The following is a 23743-nucleotide window of genomic DNA, read 5'->3' as shown; positions in this document are numbered from 1 at the left end:
ACTACAGAAAAGGAGATGTTCCTCTCTCCCAACAGATGGTAGATTAGAAAAATTCTCCCCCCAGACATGATGGTAATGCCAGATAACATTCTGCTGTGCTGTTGTTAATTTTTTTAGAATTAATGTTGAAGGTGGAAAAGTAAAAACTACGAGTTCTTCAGCTCCAGCGAGGACTAGTCATATACCCTACTGAAGGGGAGAAACAGGCACTCCCACCACAACACTGAATTCCTACACAAAGAACAAAAACAAGGTAGTATGCAGCTGTAAGGTAAGCTGTTGAAAAATTCAAACAATAAAGTTGAAAATCAATAAGTTGTATCTCATGCAGCAAAGCACACATCTAGGAGACATATCTCAGCCTTTACTGCTGTACATCTCAAATGTGGCCTTAAGACAGCAGACCTTTGCTGCATGAAATAAGTATGAGTCAGAGGAAGCACAATGTCACAATTACACAGAAAATTACTCAGAAATAACTAGCCTACTCTTTTATCATTGCTAGCCCAGCACACTTAAAGTGCCTGCTTAATTGTCCAGAATTACGGTGTATTTATATCGCTCACAGACTCATCAGAGCTAGCTAATTAGGTGATGAAGAGCACCCAGTGCCATCACTTCCACTACAAGTTACAAGCAGAGCTCAGGGCTCCAAGGCAGGCGCAGCAAGGTGTTTTCTAAGCAGGTTATTGCCTGCTCTGCAGACACCGTTTCACCTGCATGAGGTCAAGTGCCTGCCAAGTGTCCCCTGTACCCTCTTCTGCCACCAATATTCACGCTGGCCTTACTGCTACCGCGCTTAGTGATGCCAAACAGGACACTAATCAGGAAAGCAACATCAGGAATTTCAGTGTCTAAAAGCTGGGGTCAATTTCCAGGTCTGAAAAATGTCTTTTGGGGAAGGAAAACAAGAGCTTTCTAATACAAATATCAGGAGGAAACCAAAACAAATAAAGGCAGTATCAACTGGAAAAATAAACTTTTAAACTAATTTATAACAGTTAATACTGTGCCACATGACAACCACACCGTGCTGCTAAATGGATGTTTCTTATCTGCAAAATATGTACTTTTGTTTAGCTAGATAGTCAACCAAATCCTTAGCTTAACTGCTCATCCACTTGGAAATTAAAACAATTCAGAGATATTTTTCTGAAACGATCAATCCTACCACAGTCCAGGGACACTGCCAGTCCCTTTATCAATAGCATCCAACTTGAAGTTTGGAAACACTGTGACACATTAGGAATGATGGGGATTGGTAGACTTTATTTGCTTAACTGCTGCCCTACACGAACACAATACAGAGCTATAATCAAATGACAAAATTACCTCCACATCTGCCCATTCCCCATCCCACCAAAAACCAGTTACAGATGAACTGGCTCTGGAGTCTTCAGAGCTAGATCTTCTGCCTTCACCCTCACCTCCCTCACATAAGCAGCCCTGCCAAAGATAAAAACTGTTTTTAATTGCAATCTGTCCATCGGGATCAGGTACGACAGATTCCCGCCTCTGGTACGCAAAGTCACCTTCTTACTGAAATTGATGTACTACTTTATCTGCACAGTTTTCCACTCACACACATTAGCCATGCTTTATTTACTAACAAAAGTGGAAAAAAAAAAAGTATTTACTACTCAAGTGCTATTCTGGAGGCAGCTCTTTAGAGAACACAAAGTACCATGCAGTGCTGCACCGTTTTCTTTTCTCAGGTATCTTAGAAAAGCAGTTAACGCTTCTCTATCACTCCCATGTTATAATTTCTTTTTGTGCTTCCTCTCTTTGGAGACTGAACAAGATTTAGATTTTACATTAAGAAAGAGTACCAGCCTTTATATTTCATGAACAATGGAAACCAAATATAATGGGGTTGCAAACATACATCTAACTACGTTGTTATTAATTTTTACATTTCTGGTGGAACTATGTATAGTCTGATGGCACCTGGCCAGTGCTCTGTGCTATCCAAGCAAAAAGGACACCAAAAAAAAAAATTAAACGACCATGGCATCTCTCAGCCTTCACTCTGTCAGATTAAGAGAATGGCAAACTCCTCTAATCTCCTTTCAGTAAGACAGGCTAATAATTATCTTGATCATTCTAGCAGCCCCTCTGAGTACCTGCTTCCAGCTTTACTTGACTTTTCATGAATTCGAACAATTCAGTAGTTTGTAGTTTTCCCAATGAATTCTCATCCATGCCTTGTATGACACTAAGCACGTTTCTATTTCTGTTATCAAGTCTTCTGCTTTCTCTTAATCATAAGCAGTTACCTCATTAAGACTTCAGTAGCAAATGAAATCTAAAGATACAGAATTGAAAGCTGACATATAATCCTGGAAGTATTTTCATAATCAAACTAACTGGTAGTTTTAACCTGTGTTGCAAAGACAATCACAGAATCACAGAATCATTAAGGTTGGAAAAGACCTCTAGGATCAAGTCCAACCATCAACCCAACACCCCCAGGCCTCCTAAACCATGCCCTGAAGTGCCACACCTACACATTTTTTTGAACACCCCCAGACTCCCCCACCTCTCTGGGCAGCCCGTTCCAATGCCTGACCACTCCTTCTGTAAAGAGATTTCTCCTAATATCCAGTCTAAGCCTCCCCTCATGCAGCTTGAGGCCGTTTCCTCTCGTCCTGTCACTGGTGCCCTGGGAGCAGAGACCAGCCCCCCCCTCACTCCAGCCCCTCTCAGGCAGCTGCAGAGAGCAAGAAGGGCTCCCCTCAGCCTCCCCTTCTCCAGGCTAAACCCCCCCAGCCCCCTCAGCCGCCCCCCAGCACACTTGTGCTCCAGACCCTGCCCCAGCCCCGCTGCCCTTCTCTGGACACGCTCCAGCCCCTCAAGGCCCTTCTTGTCCCGAGGGGCCCAAACCTGAGCCCAGCATTCGAGGTGGGGCCTCCCCAGGGCCGAGCACAGGGGCCCCATCCCTGCCCTGCCCCTGCTGGCCACCCCAGTGCTGACACAAGCCCGGGGGCTGGTGGCCTCCTTGGCCACCCGGGCACTGCTGGCTCATGCCCAGCCGGCTGTCAGCCAGCACCCCCAGGGCCTTCTCTGCCGGGCACTTCCCAGCCCCTCTGCCCCAGGCCTGGGGCGTTGCCTGGGGTTGGTGTGACCCAAGGGCAGGACCCGGCACTTGGCCTTGTTAAACCTCACACAATTGGCCTCGGCCCAATGATGCAGCCTGTCCAGGTCCCTCCGCAGAGCCCTCCTGCCCTCGAGCCGATCGACACTCCCGCCCAACTTGGTGTCATCTGCAAACTTACTGAGGGTGACTCGATCCCCTCATCCAGATCATTAATAAAGATATTGAACAAGACTGGCCCCAAAACTGAGCCCTGAGAAGAAATACTAAAGCCGTTTTCCTATGTAATCTCACATATTTTGCAAAATAAAAAGAGCAAATGAAATGTAATATTTTTGTCAAAATAAAGACTGACATAATTACTTGTGCTCATCTTTCTCATTGTAACCAACCCTCCTTGTCTGCAGACAGTCTGGTTTGTCTCTCTCACAGAGAGGAGCTTTTCCTGCACAAGCTTCACCTGAGCAATTTATCTGTCACACAGCAGAAACCAACAGAGACACCTGCGGCTGCCTTCCTTCCAAAACAGCTTCAAAGTCATTCTTGAGCTCAGCAAGAGCCAAGAAAAAAAGAAATTCATTAAGAAAGGAGGGAAAGGGAAGGAGGTAAAGTTAAGCTCATTTTTAACCTGCTTAGGAACAGAATGAGAAAACAAAACAAAAATCCAGAAGGGTGCATTGTAAAAACAAAAGAGAAAGGCTCCAAAATATATCACAGTGAAGTCGCAGGCTAATAGGGAAACTTGACAAAGGAGAACAGAATATGACCACCAGACATCTTCCTTGACTTAAAAAGATGGTAACCTTCAAAAGCAAGCTATTACCAATACTACTGATCTATGTCTTGCAGTTTCATATTCTTCCCAAGCCACAGACTTTGGGAAGATTGGCACTATGAAGATGGCATTATCACTAGCTGAAGAGAAGAAAAAAATGAAACAATCCGCATATCTCAAGCTATTAGACTGCAATTTCCACTTGCCAAGAGTCACCACAAAAGCATCTCCAAAAAACGGGAATTTAGAATAAAAAGATTTAGAGGCAGGGATATTATTAATATCTGCCTGAAGGTTGTATTTGTGACAGTCAGTTGCCCGATTAATTACTACTCCTGCCTTGAAGTTGGTTTTGTTGGTTTTTTTGTTTGGGTTAAAAACAATGTCTTAGAACTGTGAAAATGGAAGAAGTTAACCTTTAAAAAAAATGTCGTTTCTATGTAAGCTAAAGGTAGCAGGAACTTCTGGCAATGGGGAGTCTTGCCATCCCAAGTTGCTGCACAAAGAATCCTGACTTATTTTCCATTTTACATTTCAGATGTACTTCAGTACATTTATTAGTAACTACATTTGCAATGAAAGACAGCTCTTCCTTAGAAACATGTCAACTTAAGCAGTCTGTTAAACTGAAACCACCAGTGACAATCCCTCTGTGTATCAGGTTTATTTTATTTTATTTTGCTTTTTTGCATTCAGTTCAACAGCACAAAGCCAAGTACATCCAAATTCATACCCAGATACTAGGCTTTTACAATTAAAATAAATATGTCTAGTTCACCTCAGCATTTATCTCAGCAGAAAAGACTATTAAGGCACAAATTGATTCTATTAATGTTACCATTTAATTAGTGGTTGTATTAAAAATTAGTCCAAGTTTAATAGGAGAGCAAACTGAACCAGAAAGACTGGAGTGGCAAAATTATTTGCAAATGAATTTCCTTTCAAACATAGTTTTAAACACATTTTTCAGCTGTATATAGTAAAGCCAGCTTAAACTCAACCTTGCAGCACAAACACAAATGAAACCTTTGCAGTAGACTATGATCTCACCTCCAACTCTTGCTCCCTCTGTAGTGCAAATTGTTTGAACGACTTGACAATAAGGCCGGCATTAGAGCAATCATAGACGAAAATGGAAGGACTGCCCATCCAAGTTTGCAGGTCATATATGGATAGAGGAATATACTGAGTATAGTTCTACAAGAAGAAAAAGAACACACACTTGAGTTAGAGGCAAAGAATTAACAGAATTTTCATTGGTGAGATAATAGACACAAAAAAATTCCAATTCTAAAATCACAAAATAAAGCCTACATTGAACACTGGGCATATTAATCAATACAAATACCAATCAACGTCTACTAATCATGAGGACTATGAACCCAGCTCCAACACAAATGACAAGTAGATTTTACTGCGGTAAAATGCTAAACCTTAAACTAAAATTGTAAAACTCAGAGTGCTCTGGTATGTGCTAAAAACCCCAACCAGCACTTAATAGTCCAATTTTACCTCAGATTTCTGCAATACCGATAAAGGATGTAAACCAGCTGTCTTTAATTCAATATCAACCATCTCAAACTGAAAACTCCATCAATAAATCACGATTGATAATTAAGACTATGTAGCCCATCAGCAGCTACACCATGCTAGTTTAATGAGATGCTTCATAATTTTATTACACCCTTTAACTTCTGTGCAACTTTCAGAATTATCCAATAAAATTAACACCAACAAAGCCTTCCTTCATCGAAGTGAAGTACCAAAAATTTAGTTTCTGTAAATATGAAGTATTTTGTTCCTTCTCTTCCACCTTAACCCCCCCCACACACACACACACACACATATAACTGGAGGCAAGAGCTTCTTAAAGTAAAAGGAGAATCAAAAAAATCAGACATTTAGAACTAGCTATCAAGGGCCACACCCTAAACTAAGTGGCAGAACCAAAAATATAAGCCAAAGCAAATTTCTGCCATTTGAGCCTGAAAAGAGTCCCTACCAAACACAGAGCGGCTGACTGCATAATCCTTCCCATCTGCAGCCAGAGGGCAACCTGCTCATGTTCGTACAGCATTGAACTCTGCCCAAGATCTACAGTAAAAGCTGTGCTGTTCCTATTAACATCAGCAGAATGATGGATGGGATCATAACTCCCATTTAAATTCAAGAGACTTAAAATAGCTGTAATAAAACCAGTAAACTTTTACAAAAATCAAATTTTCAAGGACACGTATCAGTGTATATAAAGACAGAAGTGGTCATAAACCATATGTTAGATAAGGTAGGAAATGGTAGTCATTTCATAATCCAGTCTTGTTCATATATAACAGTTTTGGTTGTTTCATTAAAATTAATAGGAAAAAATGGTTTATAAAAGCCAAAGTTTTAGGGAGTTAGGAGCTTTCCAAATTGTTGCAGGATAGAATGATACAAGAACAACTCACCCCTGCCACTGACCTTTTCTAAGGACACCACTCAGTTTAAGCACATTCCGATCATGGTAAGTTACATATTTAAAACCTGCTTTGACACATATAATCGATGAGATTTTATGGGCATGCATTGTTTCAACTTTATATTTATACTGCATATTGCTACAGTTAAGATTGGATTATAGCTCTGATTAATACTGTGGTATTTCATACAGAAGAATTTTATGTTCCAATTTTACTGTGGGGGTCATATATAACATAAAATTTGCTAATGATATGTAAATGAGATAGTTTGAATAAAAAAGGGGTGCTAAATAATAGTTTTCTAGCATGGTTGCTCAGGGTGATCTTTTGATGCTTGATCATCTTGCCTCTGCCATGCTGGGGCTGCGAGTATGAAAGAACTTGTCTGTATGTTTTGTTCTCAGTACTGACTTTGGTTTTTAGCAAGAAAGTTTCTGCTCAGTTAACACAACTCCCAATGTCCCTTCTGTGACTGTGTAAAGGAATGACACAACAAACAACTACACTAGAAACTGATTTTGAACAAATTTCATAACCAATTGCTTAATGAACAACTTAAAAATATTTTAGAAACAATGTTCTTCAGATTTCACAGTGACGTTCCTCCGAATTTCAGAATAAACACAGTTAAGTCAGGGGTTTTCGGTTTTTATCTTTTTGAAACCCTGTTGGGATTTCTCAGAAAATAGTAGGAAGCAAAATTAGAAAGAGAACATTGCTCCTCATTAATACAACAGCACTCACAATAAATACACCAAAAGCGTGTTATTGCATCTTCAAAATCTGGCAAAACGCCAGATAATGTGAAATTTACTGGTTCACAAGGACCGTATCCACCCTTCCTTTGTACGCCAATACTGTACAGCAAGCCAGAGCAGGAAGCCTACGGTAAAATAATGTACAGTTCCTTAATTAAGTACTGGCTTGTAACGTGCATCAACAAGAGCAGCCAGTTGAAACAAGAAGCCATGGCAATCTTCTACAGCACAGAGGAGGACTGCAGCTTCTGGCCCTGTGGCCAAATAGAGGCTATTTCAGCAGAGCTGTGAACAGGATGAGTGATATGTAAATAGTTTCCAAAGGACTTAATAGGAACACATTGATGATGCACATTTTGTGTTTCATATTCTCACATAAGCAGCAGATTTTGCTTCTGACAACGCACATATTTCAGGTCTTTTTGTACAACAGTAAGACAAAATAGACCCAGGAAAATGGACATTTTAAAATAATCATTCCTTCCAAAGTATGGTACAATTTCTCTTTCCATTTCCTATCAAAGATGAACCAACACTTGAAGAGTATTCTCTAAAGAGATTTCTCTAAAGCTAAAAAGCTTCCTCAGAAGGTTGCCGTGTTCAGCTTCTCTCCTGGAATTTCTGAACTTCGTGGAATCCCTCAGAAATCTCAAGAAATGAACCTTGTGGCAATGAACCTACAGGAATCCATCCCCAGTTCTTTCTATACACCTTATTATCTCTCTAACTGAAAGAGTTCAGGAACATTCTGTCTGTCAAGCTCAAAGCAAAAATTAACAAGCTAAAGCACTATAAATGCCTTCACGTGCTGCCTTGGAGTAGCACTGCATTTGCTGAGCAGCTGTGATTAAAAGCTAGGAAAAAGGAATTACAACCCAAAATACTTTCTGCTTCCCTCAATGCTCTCTCTGACCCCACGAAGTTACCGAGCTGAAGCAATTGAGGGGAGGAGGAAGGGCGCGGGGAAGAGGAGCTGGCACCTCCCTGCACTCGCACCCTGCGCCGCACAGCAATGCAGCCAGAGGCACTCCTCACCACTGCCTTCTTTTCTACACAGTGTATACAGAAGGTCAGATTTAAATTCTAATAAAGTGAATGCAGATGAGTATTAGATTACTTATTTACTACTGTCCTCCTCATCTGTCAGGCTAGATTAGATATCAAAAGGAAAGGCTTGCTTCATAGGTGAAGCCTGAAAGGTGAAGGTAACCACAAAGGTATTTATACTACAGCAAGCACAACTTGTCAAAATCTATAAAAAATTAAACTCAAGGAAAAACTGTAGGAGAAAAGGCAGTTTGGTTTTTAAAGACCAAGTTAGTTTAGCTATTAGCTTTTCAAGTGCCTTACCCAAATTGTACCGTCCTGTTTCCTCTTTCACACACCGTTGCGGTAGCATTTGAACGCTGTTTAACTGAGCAAAGTGTCTGAGATGTGCAGCTGAAGTGACCTAGGCTACATGAGACTTCCTGAAGGTTTTTATCTTTTTTAATCTACATATCAGAATATACCATGCTTAATCTCTCCTGAATACACTCCTGCCGTGTGAGGAAGGCTTCTTAGGGTGCACAGGGATCAGCTGCAGAATCAGGGGTCTCCTCCGACAGGGCAGGGAGACAACCTGCTAATGCTCTGGCAGCGCCACAACCCCACCGCCGGAGCAACGGCAGAGGCGGAGCAGGGCTCCCCACCCAGGTGTTCCTGGGACACCTTCAAGAACATGTCGGCCCATCTGCCAGGCCCTTTGTCAACTAATTCAATCAGTAACAGAAGCAGACAGTTTTTCAGAAGAGCAGATAAATAAACATAGAAGAAAAGCATTCTCCTTATATTACTCTGAAATTGGAGTTCAGACAAAGCACCAACTGTGCAAGGGCAGAGGTCTAAATTAATTTTAAAATACCAACTCTTGAGAAATTAAGGGGAAGATATTAATGAAGATCTAATACTACATGAACTTTCTCCAGCATCATTACAAAATGCTCCTACACCACCACATCTGTTTGCTGTCTCTGACAGCCTGCTGGCACATGTTGAGAGATTTAAATGCGACACTAGGAAAATGTGAAAAAGAAAAAAATTGAACAGGTACTAAGGTTCTCTAAGTTTCCAGGTTCGCTGGTGGTAGCTACCAACAGCACTGCAGAGCTGTTTTCACTTCTTACCCCTCACAGTAAACAGGCCGAAAAGAAGAGGCATTAGGTCTCTTAGTCTGTGCATCCCAGAAGGCTCTGGCAGCCATAAGGCACTAGGCACTAACACAGCTAGTTAGTTCTAGCACAAGTTGGCAGAGCTGTACGGGTTAGCTGCATCCAGGCTGGGCTGCAGGAGTGCACAGAAGGCAGCGGGAGAAGTCCTCTCTGTCATCACCTGCGTCATCAGCCCTGTAATGGCTGTACACCAATTTAATGGAAAGGAAAAAAAAAAAAAAGGAAAGGGAAAATGAGCATCTACAGACCAAGAACAAAAGCATAATGAAAGGTCTGGTCAGATTCTTGAAATTCATTGTTGTCTCCCATCCTCAAATTAAAACAGATGCTGCAGCTCCTATTTGCCCCGCTGTCGTCTGCTCTCCTGCAGCAACTGCACTAAAACCTTGCTAACAGTCTGATGCCCCACCAGAACCACACAGCCTGATACTTCAGGTTCTGGGAACAGGGGAAAGATGCTCAACCTGGCCCCAAGGAAAGTCCATAAATCCAGCACATTTTATTTCCTTTGAACAAACACAGGTCAGGCTGTAACACGCCACATCCACCAGCGAGGTCTGTTTCACACCTGGCCCCTCGCTTGGATGATTTCAAGGTCCCTTTCAGCTCTGCCTTCATGCTCTTATAACTGAGGCACTACGTGCAGGCATGAGCCTTTTAAATCTAATTTTAAAATGTCAGCACAGTCAAATTTCAGTACCTCTACTATTTCAATCCAAAAAGGCTATAATAGTGAGCCTCATTACGTCCTCTGCTTAGATCCCAGACTGAATTCCTTAGGACTCATTTCTAAACACTGCTTATTCTCCACACATTTCCCTCACCCCCCTCCCCAGTATTTCCTTAAATTTAATCCTTTGTTTAAAAGTTCTACTCCTGACCCCTCCTTTCCAAAAAAGCCAATATTTGATAACATGCTGCAAAAATTATTAAGTTTCAACTTTCCCCATCAATCTCTATGACAATCAATTTTTTTTTCCACAGTCCACAAGATAAGTCAGAGAGACCTCAGCACCTAATCGCCAGTGGCATCCACACCACATTAGCCCAGCCGATACTGCAGGCAAACTGGCAAATACCCAGTAAGCTCTTAATAAAGCATTTGGCATAACACACAACTTCATTGAGCAGTTATTTCCTCTTCTTCCATGTGCGACAGCCTGCCCAGAATTCTTTCCGGCTTATTTATTATCCATTGGCTGTTAAGTAAGATGCTGGTCAGTCCTATTTGTTCTTAAACACCAAATTCAGCTTCAAAATGACATAGCATTCAGACTAATTGTTTATTGGTCTGAACACTAATCATGTCTCCAATATAGCTGCACAAGAATAAAGCGATGCCCTCTTGTGCTTTCGCCCCTTCCCTTCTACCCCGCTCTTTCAAACTACCAGTGAATGCTCATTCAATTATAAAAATATGCATGTGAAGTATGAGAAAAGAAGCCCTCAAAATAAAACAGGAGCATGTCTATAATAATGAATGCAAGTCCTGTCTCAGCTGAATGCACTTTTCTGCTACAAGCAGTATCTCTCAGTTTCCTAAGACTCCAAACATCAGTTACCCTTAACAGACACTGAATAGCTTAAGTAAAGGGAAAGCAAAGTACATTTAGGTCCCACTTGGAGTCAAAGGGTGTTGCATGTGATTGCATGGCTGTACAAACCATGGCTACAAACTATGGCTAAAGAGTAACAACACAAGTGCTTAAAAACTCAATATATTACATTGCACTCAGAGGCTCTTCAGTACTCTGTGCTCTGGAGGCAGGGCTGGCCGTATGGTTTATTGTCCTCATGCACTATCTCTAGGTAGGTTGAACAATGGCTGTTCAGAGTTTGTAGACATTTTAAGCATAAACTTCATGGTGAAAACTTAATAATCAGTGACATAAGGCAGCAAAGCCAAGCCCATCGGGGAGCCTTACTGTTTGTTCCAGACATGACAGAGCTGGGGTGCTAGCTCTGAAAAGCAGCTGAAGCAAGTGGAAGTAGCTGGCTTTTTGGTGTTTTGCAATAATCTTCAGTGCATCTGAGAAGACCCTCCTGCCATGCTGTGAGGTGAGGGACATGTTACTTGGTCTCACAGAACTTCAAGAACACAAAGAAAGGAAACAGCTGTCAGCAGAGAACCAAACAAATACCTGTGAAGACATTTTAAATCCGAAAATTCCATTCTCTAACAGAGCACTTCAGTAATTTACACAGCAGTGAAAAAGATTCAGCTGTTCAGCACTGTTTTGCAAAGACGCACCTTATTGAAGACCCAGATCTCCCCATTTACTGTTGGCCTGGGGACGCCATGTCCATTGTAGTGGAAAAGTACCCGCTCTTCCTTGGCGTTTCGACGCAGAGATGTACACAGTTTCTTAACTTCATCCACCGTAGGATCAAGACTCTGCTTGTACCTGGCCTAGTAACATAAAATGTAAGATAATAATTTTAAGTGTAAAAACAAATCTATTTAAGATGCAGGCACCTAGTTAAGATAGAAGCATTTCTATAAACTGGTTATATTGGAAAAAGAAAATATAAAACACTTACTGTAGAGCTGAATAAACAAAATCTGTCTGCTCTTGGGGTGTGGGGTTGCACATATACTAACAACAGAGGTTTGACTGAGCTTATCACGTCTCTGAACTCCGATCCGTTTCACCTGGGGATTACTAACATTCAAAATGCCTTAGGAAGGTCAAACATGTTTTCAACATTAGCCAGCCTCAAACATAACCCCGCACAATTCTCTAATCCTCAAATTCATACCCTGTACATCTCCAACTGGACAAAATTTCCTCTTAAGGATGGAAAATAGTAGAGAACAGATATTCTGTAAACCTCAAATCTCATACTGAAACATTACTTCCCTCCCATCTGGAAAAGGGACACAGCTCTTGCTTCAAGCCTTAAAAGGAATGAAAATACCAGAGTGAAGGGTAGAGGAGAAGTTCCTTCATGGAATAGGAATAAGAATAGCAGCAGCTTCATCTTTTTCCTTAGCCCTGACTAGTTAGGTCCTCTTTTATTAATAAGACAGACATATAAGAAGGCTGGCCAACACCTCTGCAAATATGTTAAACCTAGATGGAGTCTTGCCTTTTCTAGATGGACCCACAGCAGACAGTGAAAAGTTTTATGGCAAAAAATTTGTCTTCAAAATGAAACACAGCCAACTTCTCGCAGCTACGCTTCGTACACTATGGCCACACTCGTTTTCAGTAACATGCTTGCTTTGAACTTGCAGATCCAGCAGCTCATCACCACTACTGGTCCCACCAGGCCATAAATGCAGCTGTGGCTCAATAGCTCTTGTCTGCTCTTCACATATAAGAGGCACACAGGAGACTGCTGACTAAATGCACACCAATTTTAAAAGTAGACCAGTTACCTGCAGATACTGTAAGAGACTACAGAAACCTACAGAATTACAGAAAAATGAATAAATGTGCAAGCAGCAAGTACACGACAATTTTATTCAACGTTCAGTGATAGATATAAACAGGAAAAAAAATCAAAGCAATCTAGCATAACACTAACATACTTTTAAATTAACTCATTAACTATTAGCTGTTAAGATCAGGCACCAGGTTACTCCAGACTGTACTGCACCCCCCTCCCTACAGAAGGGTTATGAATATAACACTATTTCATAACCTCACCTCAAACAGCTTATGCCATAAAACAACAACATTCTCAAGATAAAAGTGCACAAAGGTCCCAGAAATTTGATATTCACACAGCTGAGTAAGACGAGGGAAAACTGAACAAGAGCCCTTGGCAACCGACCCTTGCTTTTGGAAGAATGTGATATTTGTTATCATCGCAACTTTTGGTGCGGACACTACATTATTGTTCCTAGCTATACAGCTCTACAAGCGCATAAATCAGAGCACATTTCTATGTTTGAGAAAAAAATCCCACCAGTTAAAAAGCCCCAATACTTCAAAAACATTGTTACTCAGCTAAGTTCAAGATGCCTATGTAGTAGCTAGCTTGTCATACTCAAAAGTGCATTTTTTTTGAAGCAAGGCCAAATAATAATAAAAAGTCTTTCAACTGCCCTTTGAAAGATAAAAGCCTGCTTCTTCCTCTCTTCTCCAGACCTGCACAGGGGACTGAGAATCCGGAATCACAATGGCTTAAAAAAATTAAAGCCAATGTATTGAAATAAAGAACCGAGTTTAAGAGCAGGACAACCATATACATTCCTCTACAAAAGTCTGCTATTGAAAGCCTGTTTATAAACCAAATCAAAGGATCAGAAGTTTGGGCTTTTTAGGTTTTCTTCTATGACAGACAAAGATAAGGAAGTCCTAAAATATCATAGTAAAAAGAGGATGAAGCACTTTAATATAAAAATGTTTTGCTTACCTATGAAGCTTGAAAAACAGATATCATGCGGCTTAATTAACATTCAGCATCTCAAGCCAACAGGCAAGATGGATACAATGAATGGCATCATTTGCATGATTACAACAACAAAGAAAAGCAAGCAAAAGGAGAAAAAACATTAAGACAGAACCAGTGATCTGACACACTCATCCTTTTGGGGAACTTCCACACTAAGTAAAGATAAGAGGCTATATTAATCTTAACACAGACCCCCCCGTATCTCTCTCTCTCTCCTTTCAGTGTTGTTATGAAGGCGCTGATTTGCAAAAATGTGCACCTTAAATCACGTTCTGCCTGCTGGCATCTTTACAAGACACTATAACCAGAGTGCTTGGTAATTTTTCAGCTCTTTTTTTTTTCCAAAGGAGAACACACTCATTCGAACACTGCTCGCGTCCTTTTATCATAAATATTAAATACAGCTCACAATTAATGGAGGTGAATTCATACTCTAAAACTAAAGCCTGCAGATCTAAAGATCCAAACTGTAAACATATCATTTGCACACTGAGAACCACAAGGCTGAGAATGAAAAGGGGAGGAGGGAGCCTGTAAATAAGGAGACAGTCTTAGTCCTACCTGTCAGCTCAGGCCTTTCAGGCACAAGTTTATTACACATCATTCATGCACACACAACAAGAAACAGGTATCTGAGTAACAAACTAGACCAGGTAGTGTCTTCTTTTTTCCCCCCCTAGAAAATACCTTCAAGACTTCTTTCACTGGTACGCAAAAAAACCCAGGAGAATAAGTACAGTATTTACAAGAAACCATCAAGGCTTGTTCACCTGACTGGGTTTAGTGTTGGGGGGAGAGGAGGAGCTTACTGGTTTCTGTGATGCTCTGAGGGACAGGGTGCTAGCTTTAGTAACTGTTAAAAACAAATAAGGTCTCCTTCCAGAACAGAACTACAGAAACTGAAGGTCTTTGAGAAGAACATACAGAAACAGCATAAAAACCTTGCTAACCCATGGGCTGCCACTCCTAACTAGTACCACAAAGCACATTACTGTGCCCACCTGTACAGTGTCCCACCACATTTAACACAGCTGACGCCCAGATGAACTGGGGTCCAGGAGGATTCACCGATTCAACAGTTTTACCTTTCATTTCACAGTATGAAGAAGCATTTTCTTTAAACATAGTTTTAGTTCTCATATGAAAATTTTCCATTTTAGCACCACTACTCTTCTGATGAATAGTTTCCTTTTGTCACCCTCCTATATTTTTCCCTCCGTCATTATTAATTTGTCCCTGGTGATGTTGTGCTACACCCCTTCCCTTCCACTTCCAAACAGATGCTTTCAAGCAGTAGTTAGTGCAAAAGGTAACAGAGACCCTAACCTAAACCCTCGGAAAGGTCTGTTGGGCTTAATCTCAGCAACTTCTGTTGAAATCGCACAGACACACAACAAGGATTTATGCTTTGTTTCCCTTTTGTTTTTATGAGCTATTGACCAGTTCCAGATTGTTACTGCATCTGAAGACCATGGTATCCTTCCCTGCCTTCTATTATGTGTTGATGGCAGATATTTTCTGGTGTTTGGCAAGGAGTCTTTGCTTCCTGACACAATTATCAGATAAGACAATCTAGACTTCGATTCCTCTGCAGATGACACCCAGCTGTATCTGTTGCTCCCAGCTGATGTTGCAATTGTAGCATTAGAGCTGTCAAAAAGCCCAACCGGAGCACTGTGATGGACAAGCATGAAATTGCTGACGGTGATATCTGCTGGCTTACTGGTGTGAATTTGATTTTCTGATCACCTCAGTGTCTCGCTGAAGAGCTCCTGTCAAAACCAATAACTTTGTGGCGGCCTGACCCGGGCTATCCTCATTATTCTACTCACACAGGCAAAACTAAAAGTTTTGCTTGTTTATGTAATATTGCCACACTTTTATGAAACACTCACTGGCTTATCCAACCTTTTTCCTGTATACTTGTTTAAAAATATCGTTATTATGTTAATTTCTAAAACATTTCAATTTTCAGTATGCCACAAAAGTCTGGATTAACACACACTGTATTGACAAAGTTGCAGGAGACAGGAGGAGTTTCACTAGAAAGGAGTTCTGGTGCCCGAAACAGGAAAAGAAAACCGTTTGGGGCTAAATACCAAGTGCATCGGCTAGACGGGTTGTGGGTTTTTTTTTGTGGTTTGTTTTTTTTTTTTTTGCTGTGGACATTAACATTAACCATGAAATTTAAAGTGAGATGGTTTTGCTCTAAAGCAGTTATGCTGGTCGCCTGTTGACACACTCTCTTCAGAATTACTTTCCAAATTATTTCCAAATTTCCTATCACAATAAAACCAAAGCAATCATCTTTAAGAGAAAAAACAGGGATTCTCTAAATATGTGGTCTATCAAAACCGTATCATTTCCCAATTCAAGATGAGAGCAACATTCTGACTATATCTGGTTTGAAAACTGCTGTTAGCATCTACACCAGCTCTGTGTCATTCTCATCAGGACAAGCAAGCGAGGTCCCAATGAGCCGGCGGCGCAGGGCTGACACTACCCGTGCCAGGTAGTGTCAGCTGCCTGAGAGGGTTTTAGCAGGTCTGCGAAAACACCAGGGGAAAACTGTCAGTGGGCAAATAAAGCAGAGGTACGACTGAATAGCCACTCAGCTCCTAACCCAGGCCGGTAAAAGGGCTGCACTGGCCACACCAGGGCTCAAACACAAAACGCAAAAAGTGGCAGCAATAAAGCACAAGCATTGTCCCATTTGTTTCATGAGGGATTTAGTTCTTTCAAAGGATAAATAAAACACCCACATGCTTACTGATTAGCAGGTGATGGCAGTAACCTCTCCAAGATGAGTCTGTCTGGAGGGGAAAAACCAATTCACTGTGTTCATCAACTTCTATCCCACTGGGAAATGTCAGTATGTATTGACTGCATAAAGTAATTCCCACAGTTCTGTGGATTTTGTGCTTAAATTAATGGCTCTGCTTTGGAAACTTCACCTAATTAGAGGTTTTTTCTTTTGCTTTGAATGGGGTCAAAATACAAATGAAACAATGAGGAAGAGTCGAAGTTACAGGGCCCTTTCCCAGGACACCACCAAGCCACACGCAGAAGGGCAGGAGTTGCAGAAGCTCAGCGATTTTGTGACAAAGTGCTTTTGCTGTCATTTGAGAAAGTAGAACCCAACTCATTTTCCGCCTTCCGAACTCTGGTGTGCTCAACCCTGCCAGATGCTGAGTTCAGGAAACTCACCTCAGGATTAGGTCCTATAAAAAGGAGTAAATGCAGAGTGCTAAAGGTGACAATTTGAGGATAAGTGATTTAAGTTTCTGATGTTGCTTAACTATTAATGGGAAAAAAGGAGTTTTGGAAGCCAGGCCAGGTTTCCATCATCGTTGGTGTGTATCAGCCCAGCAGGGTGACAGATGCATGCAGGAGTACTATGCCATTTTCATCAGGGTAATGAATTCCTCCCCCCCTTCCCCCCAAAAAAAAAGAAAGGATAAACCTGTTTTCCCATCAGAGTTATAAAATTCAAGTCTCGTTTTTTCATTTCCCTGCAGCTTAAGTTCTTGGTCTTGGTTCCAGAAAGACTCCACAACACTCAGACCACAGTGTGCATGTGATTCAATGCCAAAATAGCAACACCTAGCACAGCAGATATGAACTATATGAAAACTATATCTGTTGGCATTCATAACCTTTGCTATATACAAGTTATAATATTGCCCTCTTTTCACTCAGCATAACAAAAGCCTGAAGTCGCTCACCTTTTATCCCTAAGACACCTTACTAAACCCAGTGGGCACAGCTTCCATAAAAATAAATTCATACCTCATTTTTTACAACTCATATTGGCACATGATCCCCAAATTGATTTCCCTAGTAACTTCATACTGCTGAGGTTTGATGCTTTTGGTGAGTCCTTGTTGAACAATGTAGCTGTTCCAACAATTTCCCCAGCTGCTACAGAGAGACATGAACTATCTCAGATGTTGCTAGTGTGTACAGCTATAAGGAAGGTAAAGAGGGTAAAACTGTGCTCATTTGAGTGGAGAAAAGGTATCATCTGCACAAGATCAGAGGCTCACACTTAGAAGTTAAGAAATTCTCAGACATAACTTGGTTAAGCAGGATTTAAGCCCCTTAGACAGCATTTTACAGATTAAGCTCTACAAGACTGGAGTGGGATCACAGGGCACCAGCAAGAGAGAACTTGAGAGAGAAGTGGCTATGGGGGAGAAGCATGCTGGCAAACAGCGCAGAATGGCTTGAGACTCACTGTGTAAGGACTAAGGAAGCTCTCCTGAAATCACAGCTGTTTCTGTTCATTTCTGCCCTCCTCTCATTCCCATCTCTCCTCGAAGGGATCAAAATCACCCTTACTGTGAGACACACCATCAGGTAAAAGGTTCCCCAAACAAGAATGGGTTTGGTAAGACAGCTCTGCTCTTCTTGAGCAACTCGCTGGTGCTACTGCTCCATCTGAAGACTTATCAACAGAAGTTACTCCAGCATTCAGTATCTTATACTGAAACTGTCTTTTACACCTCCTTACAGAAGAAGCCATGACCCTACCCAGAATCTATCATGAAGTATAAACGCTTTATTTTGCTGAAGACTGTTTTTAAAACACCTATTGAGTGGCAAAGAATCCCACAGGCAAAATGGCACACACAAAGGAAGAAAAACACAGTTTCAGAGTTACTGCTACAGGTAAAATAAATTAAATAGAATCAATATAGTTGTAGCATTTGCGTTCTTAAAGTTCACTGCAGAACTGTCAGGTGACACGCAGGATACGTACAATACAACGAACCGAAGGGCTCCCTGTTCTGCACCCTGCCATCTCGCTGCTTCGCCCCGCGTAATCTCAGAAAGCAAGGCTGGGTGGGATTTCGTGAAGTAATCACGTGCCATCCCAGTCATCCTGATGCAGAAACAGTTACAGCCGCATCCTTCCTGACAACTGGTCACCTAACCTGTGTTAAAGCCTTCCTGTGGCAGATGCCCAAAAGCCTTGCAAGGCAGCGAGTGCTGCGTTTCCCTTATAGTGACAGACATTATTTCCTAACAGAGCCTAATTCTTCCTTATAATGATTTATAATCTTATCTGCTTTATTCTTCAAAGCAACTCTACTGTTCAAGGTGAATCTCTACATAAATGGGACATCAGAGGATGTTGTGCAACTGCACTGTGACTTGGATCAGATTTGAATCCCAGTTTCCAAATGCAGAAAATACATTAAAGCTCAGACTTTGCCATGCACACAGACAGCCTACTTAACATGATTTAATTAAAAGGAATCAAGGCAATCTAATTATTTCAAAAGAGTGTTTTTGGAACAATGCCCAAATTTGAAGAAAAAAAAAAACAGAAATATGAAAAGCCTTACAAAGAAATAAGTTATTAAAAAACAAGAGTAACGAAGACAGCAGTTCCAGGGGCCAAAGACACACAGGTTTCCTATTACCTCTCTTGGCTGTGTGCGTACCAGAGCCTCCAGCCCAGCACAGAAACCACTTTGCTACTGCACAGGGGATCAAGGTCAAAATCATTGTTGCTCCATGAGGCAGTTTAGCTAGCGTGGTCTGTAAGGATGAAGGGAGCAAAAGACATGGGGGATAAAAGGGGGAAAGGAGACCTAGTAGCAGGTTCTGAAATGACAGGAAAATCGTTACAGAACTTCTGTACTCAATTTTATCAAACTGACTGTAAAAGGTTAAGGTTTTGGGATCAAACACTTAAAGGTATCGCAATGGTCCTGTGCGAAGCTGCCCCTGGAAGGAAGCAAATCCACACTGCTTCCTTCTGCCCCATTCTAATGGAGCAGCACAGCAACTTCAGAAAGAGATTACTTCTGCGACAGACAACAGAATTTACTCAGTTCAGAGCAAGGTGCTCCGAGGATTGATACACCACCCTAGTCTCTGCATTCCTGAGTCCCTGACTGCCACCTCTTTGCTCCACACGAGAATCTCAGCAAGGCCCGAGGGCTGCAACTGTACAAACCACCCACAGTTACATCCAACGGCCACAGCCTCTACCAGCAGCACCAGCGCCGGCACACCAGACGGCCGTCCTGCGATATACGGCAGTGCAGAGGCAGTTACTCTTAATAGCATGGTAACTACCATTTTCACAGTAAGAGAATTCAGACCAGTATCTTCTATACAAAGAATAAAAAAAAGCAAAAGAAAATGCAGCTGGAGATGTTTCGCAGACATCTGAAGACCTATGAACGATAAAAATCCTGGATTTAGTTTTCCTTAAAGTCAAAAAGATAAAACTGAATTAATTCAGATTCCATCTTTTATGGGGCAACTGCCAGTTTGATGCAACATTTTCCTCCAAATGTCTGGAACAAACTCTGTCTTAGATGTATAAAATAAGCATATATATGTCAAACAGCTTCACAGCCATATAATTGGATGACTCTGTTGTGTCACACAACAAAGCAGCATCACTGACATTTTATTTCTTTTAAACTATTTAGCACACTGGAAGCATACAAAACAACGAAAAGGAGCATTGCCACAACGATGGCACTAGTCTTCCCAGCAAAATATAATTCATTCAAAGAGTTGTGTTACCGTTATTTTATTTAGCTTAACACATTTAAATAGAAATTTTTAGCAACTATTCAGAAAATTAAAGGGTCCAAAACCAAGAATGGGTGCGTGCGTAAGAAAGAAATATGGTGAAAACTGGAGATTACTGGAGAAATTTAAACCTATACCACACCTACACATGTGCTACATGTGCTTCTGGCTTGATTTTCATCCTTGTGTAAGAACTCTGTCAAGCTGCATCGCCGTTACAAAAACGGCAAAGTGGAGAGATGAGGAATATCTCCTCTTTTTTACTACTTTAGAGCTATTCACTACAAAGACTACCTTAACGCATCATTGTTATTCCAGTTACTATAATTGAACTTTTGATTAAATCAGAACATTTGTCTATGCCCCATTCCTTTCTCTTCTATATTTTATTAGATAATAATGATCAATTAAGGAGCAACAATGCACATTTACAGTGTTTTCGCACTATGCTCAGCACTGAATGAGATACACGTGAGTCAAACTACACAATGAAAACGTTTGTGCTTTCTTATCCTTTGACTTTCACAGTGCAGAATAAAATAGCTACGGTAGGAAAAGCTGAAATAAGTCCTTTTTAACTGAATAAGCAGTATATTGAAGTCTGATTCTGAATTACAGTACAGGAAAAAAATTATAATCTTTCAGAATTGCTCTAGGCTTTACTTACCATATCAGGGGTATCACAGAGTGGTAACTATCCCGTTAGCAATACAGGATAACAAATTGGCCCAACAAAACCCTCAAAAAAAGCCAACATGAGCCCAACTCTAACAGAGCAGTGGATTTTTACAGCAATGGGGTGGGAACATTTTGTTACCATCAGCCTTTCTGAGGGCTTATTAAAAGACTTTAAACAAAAAACTCTTCATAAGGGTGGCATAAATATATAGCAGATAAGCTGAAAGAAAAATTACCCGCAGTGGCACTGACAGAAATAGAGATAATAACTTCTATGTATATCTAAATCACATGTCTTCCTCAGCTGAGAAGGCAGGACCTGGCCAGCCAGGTTACAGCCAACACCACGTCCTGCTGCGGTTCCTAATCGTCTCTCACTCAGCTTAGAAAAATAAGCTCCTAGAATGAAACGTGCATTTGTTTCTGCATGGCAAGGAGCTCTCTTTCAAATCTCCACTCACTGAGGCTACAACACCCTGGAAAATCCTGGGTTAAGTGATTTCAAAGAATTTTTTTCATTATTAGGAATAAAACTTTAGGAAAAATACGACTAAAATAGGTATTACTTACAATAGAGCAAAATTAAGACAGAGCACTTGAAGTATACACCATACAGATAACCTTCTGTTTTGTTTAAAACATTCCTCAAATACTAACCCTCACTTAATAAAGCAGCAGCAGTGGAACAGCAGCATTTGTACTTGCACATCAACAAGTTAAAATAGCTTAGATAAAATAAATACATAAAATTACGGCAACACTCTAAGTTAAAAGCGTTCTATGAAGTCATCTTGTAATGACATGCAGGAAAACAAAAAAATAGGGTCAAAAAATTCTTGTAAGCTTCTCAAAAGGCTTAAATCCTAGTCTATGCAGTAGAAAGGAAGCAGAATGATTTGTGCCATTTCTTTTGTCCTTATAAAGCCTGGAACTTCAATTTTATTGTTCTTGACTGGATGCTCAAATTCACCCTTGTTTCAATTTCTCTAAAGGTCACATTAGATTTCTTCTCTGAATATTCAGAAACTCTTTGCAATCACCTCCAGTCCAGTTAGGGAACTTTTTGTTGTCGAGCAGAGAGAAGGAAAACCTAAAGCTCCAAAATTAGTTGGAATATGCAGACAATGCAGACAAGCTCATATATGCACAGAATTCTGGTAGTTTCCCGAAAAGCAGATAAACCACAAGTAAGCTCCGACAGAACCGCGTAAGCGTGCACAAGGGCTGTATGACCCATCGTTATTACCTTGCACTGGGTCATGTCTTGCATAGAGTAAGAAAACTGCGATAAATACAGACCACAAAAATGTATTTCTATATTTATAAATAGCAAGTTAATTTCTAAGAGGAAACAGTACACTGTACGTCTAACAAACACTGGATTCATAGTTTCCTAAACACCCTTCCAATTTCCTCTGTCTAGTTGGGGCAGGGGGGTAGTTTAGGCCCAGCCAAGCCTCAGCTACAGAATCGCTCTGGTTTGCTGCCACACAAGTTGGATGGGCACGGAGTCGGAACTGCACACCAGCTGCGACTGCAAGGTATCGCTACACTTTGGGGGCTTTTCAATTGAGGAGTGGGTGGTGTTTCTCCAAGCCTGAGAATTTTCTTCTCCTTAGGCAGGTTTTCAAATAAAAGTTATTCTACCACAAAACATAAGCAAGATTTAAGACTGACTGCCATCATGATTGTTGGTATTAAAAACACTGCAGATGAATCAACACTCAGATCAATATTTCAACTACCAACAGAAACAATCTTCAGTTAAACCTATAAGGTGGGTTCTAAAGGATTGAAAAAAAAATTACGAGACACACAGGGACTAGCATAAGAACCCGGAGGAAGCTAATGCACAGCACGAGTAGCTATTCCAACTGATCAGGAGTTACCACCTTTGGAAAGCATGTGCTTAAGGTTTAACTTGCTGGAAGCACACAGCTCGCAGTTACAGAGCTGACACGGCCATCATCAACCGCAACCAGTTACAAGCAATGAGATCTCCACACTTTCCACATCCCTATTACATCTCCAGGAGCTACAGAGCAAAAAGCGTAAACTAAATTAACTCAAGTATTAAACTACTGAACTTTAACTGTAGAGGGTAACCTCAGTTTAAAACTGCCTGGGTATTAGGAAACATGAAAGCAGTAAACATGACATAATTTTTTTAAACTAATCCAGAGGAAATCCAGAGCACATTGGTAGGAATAATAATAAACAAACAGAAGCATGAATAAACACCTCAGGGAAGAGTCCATTTAGCATCTATAATGAGCAGCCATACTTTTTTTAAATCAAATTCTTATCTTCCAGAGGTTTGTGGGTTGTTTTTTTTTAAAGAAATCAAAGAGCATGGAGATGACAGAAAGTATCTTTTTGATATAAACCCAGTTCGATTCCCAGAAGACATTTAGCAAGATCTGAACACAAGATTTGGAAGAAAGTCCGTCTATAAAGTCTTGCTTATAAAACAGGCGGTGGGGGAAGAATCATTAATTTTGCCCATGGAGGGAAGTTGCTGTGAAGTTCCAAGGGGATCAGTTTTGTGGCCTGAACCATCCAACACATTAATAAATACTCCTGAAAAGGGAGCGAGCAGAAATACAACAGTCTGTTGATGACAGAGGGTTATTCAGAATTATTGCAGGCAGACCCTGCGACAGGGAGCGTTTCAGCTGCAGCATGGAAGAGGATACCCGATACAGACACATTTAAACATTGTGCAAGAAGGAACACCATTCTGTTTTTATGCAGAGAACAATTAGCCTTGAACTACATACAAGCACTCGGACACGACGTCTTGGGAG

At 41.0% G+C, this 23743-nt stretch overlaps 1 protein-coding gene across 2 annotated transcripts in view; it reads right to left on the bottom strand.

The window, feature by feature from the left end:
* RPTOR (regulatory associated protein of MTOR complex 1) overlaps positions 1-23743 on the bottom strand; it is a 166393-nt gene that overhangs the window by 109838 nt on the left and 32812 nt on the right. For both annotated transcript variants that reach the window (XM_075111716.1, XM_075111715.1), the window contains exons 4-5: positions 11548-11706; positions 4920-5066 (exon numbers count right to left, since the gene is read on the bottom strand). In XM_075111716.1, the coding sequence (XP_074967817.1) occupies positions 4920-5066; positions 11548-11706 (306 nt within the window). The remainder of the gene's footprint in view (positions 1-4919; positions 5067-11547; positions 11707-23743) is intronic.

The sequence above is a fragment of the Phalacrocorax aristotelis genome, chromosome 16 (genome assembly GCF_949628215.1).
Source record: "Phalacrocorax aristotelis chromosome 16, bGulAri2.1, whole genome shotgun sequence".
NCBI lineage: Eukaryota > Metazoa > Chordata > Aves > Suliformes > Phalacrocoracidae > Phalacrocorax > Phalacrocorax aristotelis.
The sequence above is the reverse complement of the archived record's forward strand: the minus strand, read 5'-3'. Positions and strand labels throughout refer to the sequence as shown.